The sequence below is a fragment of the Ictidomys tridecemlineatus genome, chromosome 3 (genome assembly GCF_052094955.1).
Source record: "Ictidomys tridecemlineatus isolate mIctTri1 chromosome 3, mIctTri1.hap1, whole genome shotgun sequence".
NCBI lineage: Eukaryota > Metazoa > Chordata > Mammalia > Rodentia > Sciuridae > Ictidomys > Ictidomys tridecemlineatus.
Window position 1 is genome coordinate 18,102,862 of NC_135479.1, and position 12,330 is coordinate 18,115,191.

At 39.1% G+C, this 12,330-nt stretch overlaps 1 protein-coding gene across 3 annotated transcripts in view; it reads left to right on the forward strand.

The window, feature by feature from the left end:
- Positions 1 to 7,379, forward strand: part of Gjc1 (gap junction protein gamma 1) — a 29,552-nt gene extending 22,173 nt beyond the window's left edge. For all 3 annotated transcript variants that reach the window (XM_005328128.4, XM_078041967.1, XM_078041969.1), the window contains exon 3: positions 1,046 to 7,379. In XM_005328128.4, coding sequence (XP_005328185.2) covers positions 1,066 to 2,256 — 1,191 coding nt within the window. In that variant the 5' untranslated portion in view covers positions 1,046 to 1,065 and the 3' untranslated portion in view covers positions 2,257 to 7,379. The remainder of the gene's footprint in view (positions 1 to 1,045) is intronic.
- Positions 7,380 to 12,330: the final 4,951 nt, after the last annotated feature.

Sequence of the window (12,330 nt, forward strand, 5' to 3'; positions counted from 1 at the left end):
CTGACCTCAAACTTGCCAACCCTCCTACCTCAGCCTCCCAAGTCGCTGGGATTATAGGTGTCTACCACTGCATCTGCTGCATCTGGCTGCATTCTTTTTTTTTTTTTTTTATGGTCCACACTTTTTATTGGTGTGTTCTAGTTGTACAAGATGATGGGACTTGTTGTTACATTTTTATACATGCACACACTATAACAATATAATTTGTCCAGTATCACTCCCTAGCATGTCCCCCCCCCATCACCTTTCACTCCTTTGTATTATTTCTTATCTGTATCTCAGAAAGTTCTGAAGGTCTCACGAAATAATAATACGTGTCAAAAACCTAATGTGCTATGTCTGAGAAATATATCTCAGTTAATGAGACCTACAATCATAATTATTATTTGTGGGGGTTTTTGTATTTTTAAAAATGTCTCAGTTGTTGATGGACCTTTATTTTATTCATTTATTTATATGTAGTGCTGAGAATCGAACCCAGTGCCTCACACATGCTAGGCAAGTGCTCTACCACTGAGCCACAACCCTAGCCCCTTTACTGCATTTTTATTGTTGTTTGTTGTTGTTATTATTATTTGTGCTGTGGATCAAACCCGGAGCTTTTTGCATGCAAGGCAAGTGTTCCATCACTTAACTATATCCCAGCCCCACAATTTTATTTTATAAACCGAGGAAGAAGTGAAAGTCCAAAAGTTCTTTTGGACTGAGGTGAATAAATTATCCTGTCTAAAGGTGGTAAGAATGAGGTGTTTTAAATGGATTTGCCTGCTGCTTGGATATAATGTTATTTACTATAACATTTGTTCTAGTATTAGCCTTGTAGTTAGATTTTGAGTATGTACAGAAGTGATATCTAGCAATATCATGAATTGAAATTTACATTGTCAATATTTTAATAGTCGTTGGGGTTTGGGTGTAACTCAGTGGTAGAGTGTGAGCTTAACATGAGCATAACCCTGGGTTTAATCCCCCACACCAATAAGGGGAATAAAAATATTTTAATATTTGTTGTTTTTTTTTCCCATGATATTTTCCACTTTATCAGGACAAACCAAGTTTATCACCATGAGTTGGAGCTTCCTGACTCGCCTGCTAGAGGAGATTCACAACCATTCCACATTCGTAGGGAAGATCTGGCTCACTGTATTGATTGTGTTTCGGATTGTCCTAACAGCTGTAGGAGGAGAGTCCATCTATTATGATGAGCAAAGCAAATTTGTGTGCAACACAGAACAGCCAGGCTGTGAGAATGTCTGCTATGATGCCTTTGCACCACTCTCCCATGTGCGGTTCTGGGTGTTCCAGATCATTCTGGTGGCCACTCCCTCGGTGATGTACCTGGGCTATGCCATTCATAAGATTGCCAAAATGGAGCATGGTGAGGCGGACAAGAAGGCGGCTCGGAGCAAACCCTATGCTATGCGTTGGAAACAGCACCGGGCCCTGGAAGAAACAGAAGAGGACCATGAAGAGGATCCCATGATGTATCCAGAAATGGAATTAGAAAGTGAAAAAGAAAATAAAGAACAGAGCCAACCGAAACCCAAGCATGATGGCCGACGACGGATTCGGGAGGATGGGCTCATGAAAATCTATGTACTACAGTTGCTGGCAAGGACCGTGTTTGAGGTGGGTTTTCTGATAGGGCAATATTTCCTGTATGGCTTCCAAGTCCATCCATTTTATGTGTGCAGCAGACTTCCTTGCCCTCATAAAATAGACTGCTTTATTTCTAGACCCACTGAAAAGACCATCTTCCTTCTGATAATGTATGGTGTTACAGGCCTCTGCCTATTGCTTAACATTTGGGAGATGCTTCATTTAGGGTTTGGGACCATTCGAGACTCACTAAACAGTAAAAGGAGGGAACTTGAAGATCCGGGTGCTTATAATTATCCTTTCACTTGGAATACACCATCTGCTCCCCCTGGCTATAACATTGCTGTCAAACCAGATCAAATCCAGTACACCGAATTGTCCAATGCTAAGATCGCCTATAAGCAAAACAAAGCCAACATCGCCCAGGAGCAGCAGTATGGCAGCCACGAGGAGCACCTCCCAGCTGATCTGGAGACTCTGCAGCGGGAGATCAGAATGGCTCAGGAACGCTTGGATCTAGCAATCCAGGCCTATAATCACCAAAACAACCCCCATGGTCCTCGCGAAAAAAAGGCCAAAGTGGGGTCCAAAGCTGGGTCCAACAAAAGCAGTGCTAGTAGCAAATCAGGGGATGGGAAGACCTCCGTCTGGATTTAATCTTTGCTGGGCTTAAAACTTGGGCTTTTCATAGTTTATGGTAAGCAACGGCTCACTGAATAATGACTTCCATTGAGTAAACATTTGGCTCTGGTTATCTTCAGGGATGCTGTTGGCTCATGATCCAAACTCAGGGGACTCTGAAGGTGGGGCTGAGATGAGTGGGGAAAGGGAAACACAGTGTTCCAGGGCACATGTTCTCAGCAATAATACAATTGCAGAACTTTACATTTGTGTCTTCCAGATCCAGAGAAGAACAGATATATTTAAATCATTCTTGTTGAACAGTTTTTGTATGTACAGTATTATGGTACATTTTTTTTCTTTTTCTTTTTTTTTAGTATGAGAACTTTTTTGTATTTGTACATTGAACTGCTGTAGTTATACTTTTTTATATTAAAGGAAAAAAAATCCTTGTAAGTAATGCCTATTAGGCTAGTGTTATTACTTTGTTTAGCAAAATCTACCCTGGGTTTAGAGTTTTAGTAGATGCTACATTCAATACAAGTGCCTCTCATGTTGCAGGGAACATTTCAATGGAGACTGAGGAGGAGATACCAGTTTTCTGTCTTAGAAAGGAAGACTACATTAGAAAGAGATTGAGATCTTCTCTCTTCTACCTGAGAAATCTGGGAATCTCAACTTTTATAACCAGAGCTGTAGCCATTCTTTGAAAACATGTTTCCAAGGGAAGTAAATAATTAGCTGCAGGATTTCTTCAAATTCTAAGCATTGCCAATATGTGCTTTGATGTTATATACATAAGTTCTTTCAAAAAACTGATATGCAGTGGTGTCCCCCATCTAGTAGCTACATTCAATATAAGTGCCCAGGAGCAGTATGAAGCGCCTGGCTAGATTTTGGTGCTAAGCTGCTTGTCTCAGAGAGCTCAGTCGCGCCTGGGAAATGAGGCCTAATAGGATGTTTAGCTGTGAACCCTTTTGATTGGCTTTAAGCCTCAATCCAGAAATCTGCCCATCTCTCTGGTTTCTTAAGCCAATAATGAATATTTTCCGTACTTGTTAACATTAGAAATATAAAAATTCCCTTATAGACTAAGAATATTCAAAACTTCCTATACTGCAAATGGCAGAAGGCTTAAATCCAGATTTTTAAATTTCTTTTTATAATGGAATTTATGATTGACTTACTTCTGCCAATGTAGGTATCTGCCTAAGTGGCCATTCTCACTTGGGATTTGTCTGTAAATAAACCAAAAGAGGTGTTCAGTATTTATTCCCTGTTGGTATATGTTATTTGTTAATGACAAGCATTATTGTTTATGAATCTAGTGTTTTATAAACAGTATTTATTGCCATCCTTTTTTTTTTTTTTTTCCAACCTGTTTATTGAACCCAGTGCCTCACACATGCTAGGTAAGAGCTACATCCCCAGCCTTGTGTTTTTTTTGTTTTTTGTTTTTTGTTTTTTGTTTTAATAGGATCTCCCTGAGTTGCCCAGGCTGGTCTTGAACTTGCCTCTGCCTCCCTAATAGTGGGATTACAGATGTATACCACCACTTCCAATACCATCTTTACATTTTGTTGGAGAGCTGTGTTCTCTCATCCCATTTTTGTGGTTTGTCTTAGTGGTGAAACTTGGTAAAGGTGTCAGGGGGTCTTTGCTTTACCAGGGAGCATTTCACTTGGGTGTCTTCCTCTTTTCTAACAAAACTGCTGCAAACCACTTCTGACTTTGAAATTCCAAAGGTGTTATGCTTTGTGTCTTCATTTTTAAATGCCATTTCCAGGCTATTTAGAAGAATATGAGAATAGCACCTTTTGTGCATTTGTTTTTTCTTTGTTGTTTCTCCATTTGCATTCCCCCTCCCCTTGCCCCCACGCATACCCAAAAAAACTTAGAAAATTTATCCTTATCTTCTAGCCATTCATTGACTTATATATGTGTATATATATTTTCTAATCTTTAAATTTTAGCTTGGAAAAACTCCTCAGGATCTCTCAAAATTTTAAGCAGAAAATAAGCTCAGGTGAGACTGAGGGGGAAATTTTGGAAAATGACATACATTTATATCATGAATAATCAATGGGCATTGGCAGTTTCCCTCAAACCAAATGGTTAATAAGGAAATTCATATAATTGCTAGAAAAAAGGCAGGATTTTTACTAGTTAAACCTCATTGAGATACAAAACTACCGATTCTTATGTTGCTGGAGCTTCCAGCAGATTTCTTAATTAAAGGACAGAAAATTCACATCCACTCAATGCCATTTGTTCAGAGCCCGGAGGAAAAGAGAGTGGCTTTGCCAGCAGAAAGGTTGGGAATTTGAGTGGTGGAGAGGGAAGGAGTTGAGCAGAAACGCCAGGAAGAACCAGGCAAAGGCATTTGGTGCCAGGAGCATCCACTTAGTTCTACAGCAGCCCAGTTCTACAGCAGCCCTGGTGTTTCATCTTGGCTTATGCTGCTGAGAATGTTAGCTTTTGTGTCTGGCTAATTCTTCAACTTTTTAAAGTATATAGAAAGATGTCACCTCACATGCATACACTTTAAAATCTAAATTTATTCTCTTGCTAAAGTTTTTTTTTTTTTTTTTTTTTAGTACTGGGGATTGAACCCAAGGGCGCTTAAACACTGAGCCACAACCCCAGCCCTTTTTAATATTTTATTTAGAGACAGGGTCTTGCTGAGTTGATTGGGGACTCACTAAATTGCTGAGGGTGGCTTTGAACTCACAATCCTCTTGCCTCAGCTACCTGAGCTGCTAAAGTTTTCATTATAACAGGAATTTCCCTACTTGCTGCCTCCTTAACACATTTCTTTTATTCAGCTTTTGAATATAAGAGTTTGCCATAACTGTTTTCCACTCATAACGTGGTATAAACCTGCATAAAGAGAGTGACTCCTCTTTGTCTAATTTATTAACACATTGATTCTACATTGAATCTGAAAATATTGTTCTGGAAAGTACAAGTATTTGTATCAAAAGTCTGCTAATAGTTTTGTTTTTTCTATCAAAATCATATTGTGGGCTGGGATTATGGCTTAGTGGTAGTGCACTCATCTGGCATGCGTGAGGCACTGGGTTCAATCCTCGGCACCACATAAAAATAAATAAATCATATTATTTTAAATTGCTGGATAGGACATGCTATGTCGTGATATTTCTCCTCTAAATGGAAGTTAAGTACTCAGTCCTTCACATTGTTAGAATCGGGATAGGAACAATAACATGTTTATATTCCTTAATGTACTGGTGCATTTATTAAGATGTTATGTGTCCACACCTGACATTTTGTTAAAATCTTTTATTCAGAAGAGATTTGCAAAAGGAACAGGCATCTTAGTTCAAATTTGAAGGGAGAATTAGATAACATTTTCCCCTGAAGAAATATTAATGTTCTCTTTGTGGCTTTGTCTTTGCTTATGACTTCATTTTGCCTGTTTCCATATTTGTTCATTTAAAACCACAAGCGTATTATTTCAGTTGAAGTCAGTTTTTCTGGTAATTTTCCTTAACCAATATTTATAGAGTCATTTGCTCTTGATAACTATGAACTTTGCCATTCTAAAATGGCACTCACAGTTCAGGTCTTTTGCATATCTGTGTCTTTTAGAGGGCCACCTATATCTTTAAAGGGGGAAAATATCAGTATTAGTAAACTTAACTGTCAATTCTTCACAGTTTGAAATCAGGCAGATCACTTTTCCAAGTTCAGGAGTCACTTGCCTCTGAGTGTTAGCCAGTAGTAACCTCTGGTAAAAGGTGTTCAAAAAATCAACTATCAGGTCTTGGGTGTAGCTCAGGAGGGTAGAACACTTGCCTAGCATGCATGAGGTCCTGGTTTTGATCCCTAGTACCACCAAAAAAAAAAAAAACCCTCTTATTATTGGTCATTTGACTGAGCTTGGAGCTTCAGAACAATAGTGAACTGTGTAATGGTGATAAAGCATGCTGGAGTGCCCTTTATTGTGGGCCTCAGTGATGGTTTACAACACTTGATCCAAGCAGTTTATACCAAGAATGGACTTTTAAATATTCTTCTTCTTAGTCATACCTATGATTTACCCATTCGGCATTTAGATGTCCATGCTGTATGCTTTCTGTTTCATGTAAGAGGCATTCACTTCTAAAAATAACACCTCTGGGTGATGATAAATTTTTGGCCAGCCAGCATTTGGTAAAAGGCAAGTATATTGTACTTGAACTGACTTTAATGAATACCTTTTTCTATTTATAAATCAAAGATCTTTCCCAGCTGTGAAGAAGATACCTGAAGTCAAAGATACACAGCTGCTGGTCATTTTGATTGGAAAGTTCCAGGTATTAGATTAATTTTATGTATAAAATCATGTAATCTCTTGAAGAATCTTACCACCCTATAGTGATAAATCCCCTTTACCTATACAGTGCAGTTGGGAAATAAAATGTCAGCCTACCTACATGTCATAAACCTGTAATAATTCAGTTACCATCAAATGTTAGAATCATTAGGTTGAATTACATACTTATCACTCATTCTAGCCTCACATCATGGAGACTTTTTAAGATTTTCATTTGCTGTTGTCCCTAATGTAATCTTATGGCTTTGTTGTTTATAATAACAAATTAAGTGGCTTTTGTTCATGCATATTCCATATTGAAGAAGAAATTCTCAGTATTCTAAAATCCAGGCGTTCCACTGCAGTGCAAAAGCAATACAGAGATAAAAAGTAAGTTCTGCCTTTTAGGTTGGCTTGTTGAACCAGACAAAGACAGTTGGCTATGTTCTTCCCAAGATTGAAAAAAAAATTAACTGTTCTCTCAATTATGTTTTCTTTAGCAAATCTCCTACAGAAGTCTCTACCTCAGTCATTAAGTATTGTGATATGATTAGCATATTGATACCAGAAAAACTTAGCTAGGACTTCCAACTTTTAAAGAAAATTTAAATGTAAAATTCAACTGTTAACCAGGAATCAAATGTCATGTGATGTGCAGTTTGGATATTGCATGAACAGCTAAGGATTTACCTGTTTCATTGCCAAAGATGATTTGTCATTGATTTTGTTCTGTACAGTTTATGTAAAACTTTCATGGTAGAGACAGGCTCTGTGCTCAGGGTCTTGTCTCTGGGAAGATTTTGTCAGTTTTATCAGTTCCAAATACAGTTTAGAAGATTCACTTGTGGTCTGTGCATCCTTTCTCAAAACTCGAAGCCCTTTGAAAACTAGGCTATCAGGAAATTTCGTGGTTGGCATGTATACCATTCTTTGTATTAAATTGTTTCCAAGAACTTAATGGTTTACACAGAAAATCTGATATGAAAATCTCTTCTTGTACGTTCACCTGTAAGTTGATCTTAGTGGGAATACACAAGCAGAGAAACTTCCAGCTAGAAGTCTGGCCTCAAAAGAGGCCCTTTTGCATAGCAGGGCTGGTGCTCCTCCGGGTCTAAGTGGATTGGTGAATGTTTACTGTCACAAACTGGGAAGTACTGGTGGTCTCCTAGAGGAGGGGAAGGCTGGAGTCTAAGCTTGGGTGCTGGGATCGCCCTTGTCTCTGACTTCCTTTGGTTCTGAGAGGCCTTTTCTGGAGGAAGAGTACTTTCCCCACCTAGGCACAGCCTCATCCACCTCTGAAGGGCGGTGCGGGTGTGGGTGAGGGGAGCGATTATCCTTAGCCGAAACAAGACTCTGTTCCCAGATATAGGATAGCTGACTGGTAGGTCTCACACACCCCACCCTCAGCAGCAAAATTGTAAACTGGTCAGCTAACCATATTTGGTAATAAACTTGTGAGCCATTTGAAAGCTCTTGGGGCAGTTAAATCACTCCTGATTCTTAGTTTTAAAAGTGGATTATTTGGTAGATTTGCCATCAGAATAAATACCTGGAGAAGGTATTGGTATCAAAACTAAATCTCTGCTCTGTTTTTTACACAGAGCTTAAAAGCTTTTTTAGGTTTTATTAGACATGGTGGTGCACACATATATGGGTATATAACCCAGGGACTTGCACATGCTAAGCAAATAGTCTAACATTGAACTATGTCTCCCAGCCCTTGTTTTGTATTTTATTTTGAAACAGTTTCACCAAGTTGCTGAGGCTGGCATTGAACTTCCTGCTCAATCTCCTGAGTCACTAGGATTGCAGATGTGTGCCACCACACCTGACTTACAAAATTTTAAGACCTTTTTTTTTTTTTAGTTGTAGATGGGCACAATACCTTTATTTTATTTATTTATGTGGTTCTGAGGATTGAACCCATGCCTCACACATACGAGACAAGTGTTTCACCACTGAGCCACAACCACAGCCCACAAAATTTTATTAAGATAATTTACATGCAGTAAAATTCACTCTAGCCCCAAAACCCACTCTTTTAAAATGTATAACTCTAAAAACACAGTTGATTAACCACTGAAAGACACCGAGTAGTTGCATCACCCAACAAAAATTCTGTTTTGTAAATGACTCATCTTGGGAAAATATTTTGAAATGTGAGCCAGAATAAAAAGGAAGAAATGAATTATTTTAAATTATCTCCTCTGTTCAAGGAGATTTAGACCTGGCATACCACATGAATTTCATCTCTTCTGCCAGCTCCAAATGATTGATGGATGGCTGGAGGGGAGGACTTTGTACAAGGTTCAGACAAATTACCCCTAAGTGATTTTGGAAATGGCAGGGGATACTGGGAAAAGCATGCCATCCATTTTTTAGATTTATTATTTTATTTATTTATTTATTTTTGGTAATGGGGATTGAACCCCCTGGGCCACATCCCAAGTCCTTTTTTATTTTTATTTTGAGACAGAGTCTCAGTAAGTTGTTAAGGTTGGCTTTGGACTTGTAATCCTCCTGTGTCAGCCTTCCAAGTTGCTGGGATTACAGGTGTAAATCCTGGCCCTACCTAGTTTTTTAAGTATAAATTTTCAAAACATGAAATAGGATTCAGGACTTCCTGGTTTGTGGCTGTAACTAGACCCATGGGAAAAGACCCATCCTACCTTGCATGTTCATGAGTGTCATTGCTCAGAAATTTCTCCACCCCATATTAGATGACATCTTGGAAGAAGTTAGACATAGGAAGTGACTTAGAATTAGAAAACCACAAGGGAAAAGATGGTGACACGAGGACAAGTATTCATTGTCCAATAATTTCCTCTGCTCAACCCCCTCAATCCTGATGAAAATGCCCTGCCCTGCGCTTCCCTGCCCTGCCCTTCACATGCCAGGCCTACTTAAACTAGACTGGGGAGTTGTGAAAGAAAACTAAGGAAGCCCCTTGCTGGTGTCAAGGAAAAACTAAATTCCCTCTTTTTATCCTTGGTCGAATCTCCCACAAACAAGTGTCCTTATCTTCTCTGCTCTCCTGAGGCCATCCCAGAAGGCCCAGGGAGGCCAGCCTCTTTGAACTCCAGGCAAGGCAGAACCAAGCAACTGTTCATAACTGATTTCAGCACATGGCCAGTGACCTGAATGGGACCTGACCGTGGGGGAAAATGATACAGAACTAGATGGGTTTTTAACATTTTTATTTTTAGTATATGTAGTCCTGTGAAAGTGAAATGTTATCTTTGAGCCAGGAACATTGAAAAACACTGACAGGGAGCTGCTTTGGCCTGGCCCATTTTTCTGAAGGCACATTGCAGCTGTGGCCTCAGCCCAGCAGGCAAAAGCATGTTGGGTCTCTACCCAGGTGCTGTTCAGAGCAGTGACAGGTCTCATCCTCTGACTGCAGAGGGGTCTGCAGGAAGACTGGGGCACCATAAGAAACTTTGAACCTTAAAAACCCTGGAAACAGTAAATGCAAGTTGTCAGGACTGTTTACTTCACATTTCAGATTGGAAAGTGATCAAGACTTTGGAAACATCAACAAGGATCTGCAGGATCTGGACCAGTCAGATTATAGACCAATTTGTAATTATACTGTTGGTTCCAGAATTCTACTTTGCTGGGGCAGAGTTGGGGGGGGTGACCTAGAAGAAATAGTGTGGGTGGGCACTTTTATTTAATACATAGCGCTTAAGCAGTGAGTAACCATTCACACCAACTCTTCTGAATAGCAAGCTATGGTCCTGAGAAATAGCTAGAAGGCAGAGTACAGTATTTGGCAGAAATGAGGATAAAGATGTTGGGGAGATGATGTCTTGTTTTTTTTTTTTTTTTTTTTCTGGTACTGAATCAAGCCCAGGGGCATTTTCCTCTGAGCTACATCCCAGCCCTTTTTATTTTTTGAGATTGGGTTTCACTAAGTTGCTGAGGGTCCCACTTAATTGCTGAAGCTAACCTTGAACTTGGGATCTTTCCTCCTCAACCCCAGGAAGGATTATTGTGAGATGAGAAATGTGGAACACTAGTCTAGCCAGGGTCTGCCTGAGAAGAGTGCAAGAAGGTCAGCATAGATTGGTCTAGAACAGATGCCTGAGCAGAAGCCCCTGACCCTTGATTTGGCATTACCAGTTAAAATACAAGATGCCTGTTTTTATTTGAAGGTCAGATCAGCAATGAATGACTGGTTTTTATATTACATGGAACATACATCAAAAATTTCCTTTGGGGGGGCTGGGGTTGTGGCTCAGTGGTAGAGTGCTCTCTGGGATGGTAGAGTGATCACTGGGTTCGATCCTCAGCACCACATAAAAATAAAGATATTGTGTCCCCCTTAAACTAAAAAATAAATATATTTTAAAAAAAGGTTCCTTTGGGCTTGGGGTATTTAGCTCGTTGTTAGAGCACATGATTCCCTGGTTTTCAATCCCTAGCACCCTGCCAAAAATTGTTATCTAAAATTCAGGTTTACCTGTTTGTCCTGTTTTTATTTGCTGAATAATTTGTAAATTGAATTTGTTAATGAATCTGCAAATTTTAGTTTGACGTGCATTCTGAAGTCTGGTAACAAGATGGGAAAGACTTTAATCAGATATTAAGAAAACTATGAGGGCTGGGGATGTGGCTCAAGCGGTAGCGCGTTCGCCTGGCATGCGTGCGGCCCGGGTTCGATCCTCAGCACCACATACCAACAAAGATGTTGTGTCCGCCAATAACTAAAAAATGAATAATAAAAATTCTCTCTCACTCTCTCTTTAAAAAAAAAAAAAATTAAAAAAAAAAAAAAAAAAAAAGAAAACTATGAACAAAAACTGTTGACTTGAGTCTGAGCTGCTTCACACAAAAAGATACTTAGTCGTGTTGCCAGTGAGGAATATTGGTTTTTCCTATTTATGGCGACTCTCCTATGATGTAAAACGTTTTTTGGTTCTGCAATTTCCTCAGTAAGTAACAATATATAATACCACATTAACCCAAACTCAGGCTAGCAGCAACCTGCTTTTGTAAAAAACAGTCCAGGGCTGGGGATATAGTTCAGAGGTAGAGCACTCTCCTAGCATGTGCAAAGCTCTGGGTTCAGTCCCCAATATTGCAAAAAATAAAAAATTAAAATAATGAAAAAGTCCACTCCTGACTGTATTGTCAAAATAATTGGAATCAGGATATCAAAGAGATATTTGCATATCCTTAAAACAGCATTCTTCAGAATGCCCAAGAGGTACAAACAGCCCAAATGTCCATAGAGAGAGGAATAGATTTTAAAATGTCATATATCCATGCAGCAGAATTATTATTCACCCTTAAAAGAAGAAAATCATTTTATGCTTACAACATGGATGGGATTTGAGGACATAGGCTGAGTGAAATAAACCCAGTCACAAAAAGACATCTGTGTGAGTATGAATCCACTTATATGTTGTGTTTAAAACAGTAAAAATTATAATAATAGGCTGGGAACATAGCTCAGTAGGTAGAGTGCTTGCCTCACATGCACAAGGCCTTGGGTTCAATCCCCAGCACCACCAAAAAAGTAAAAAAAAAAAAAAAAAAAAAAGAAAAGAAAAAAAGAAAAATTACAGGAACAGAAAGTAGAATAGTATTTGTCAGGGACTAGAGGGAGGGAGAAATTAGTTGATTGATGGGTAGAGTTTGCTTGTTTGTTTGTTTTGCTACTGGAGATTGAACCTAGGGGCACTCAACAACTGAGCCACATTCCCAGCCCTTTTTATTTTTTATATTGAGACAGGATCTTGCTAAATTGCTGAGTCTGCTCTCAAACTTGAACTTCTGTCTCAAAC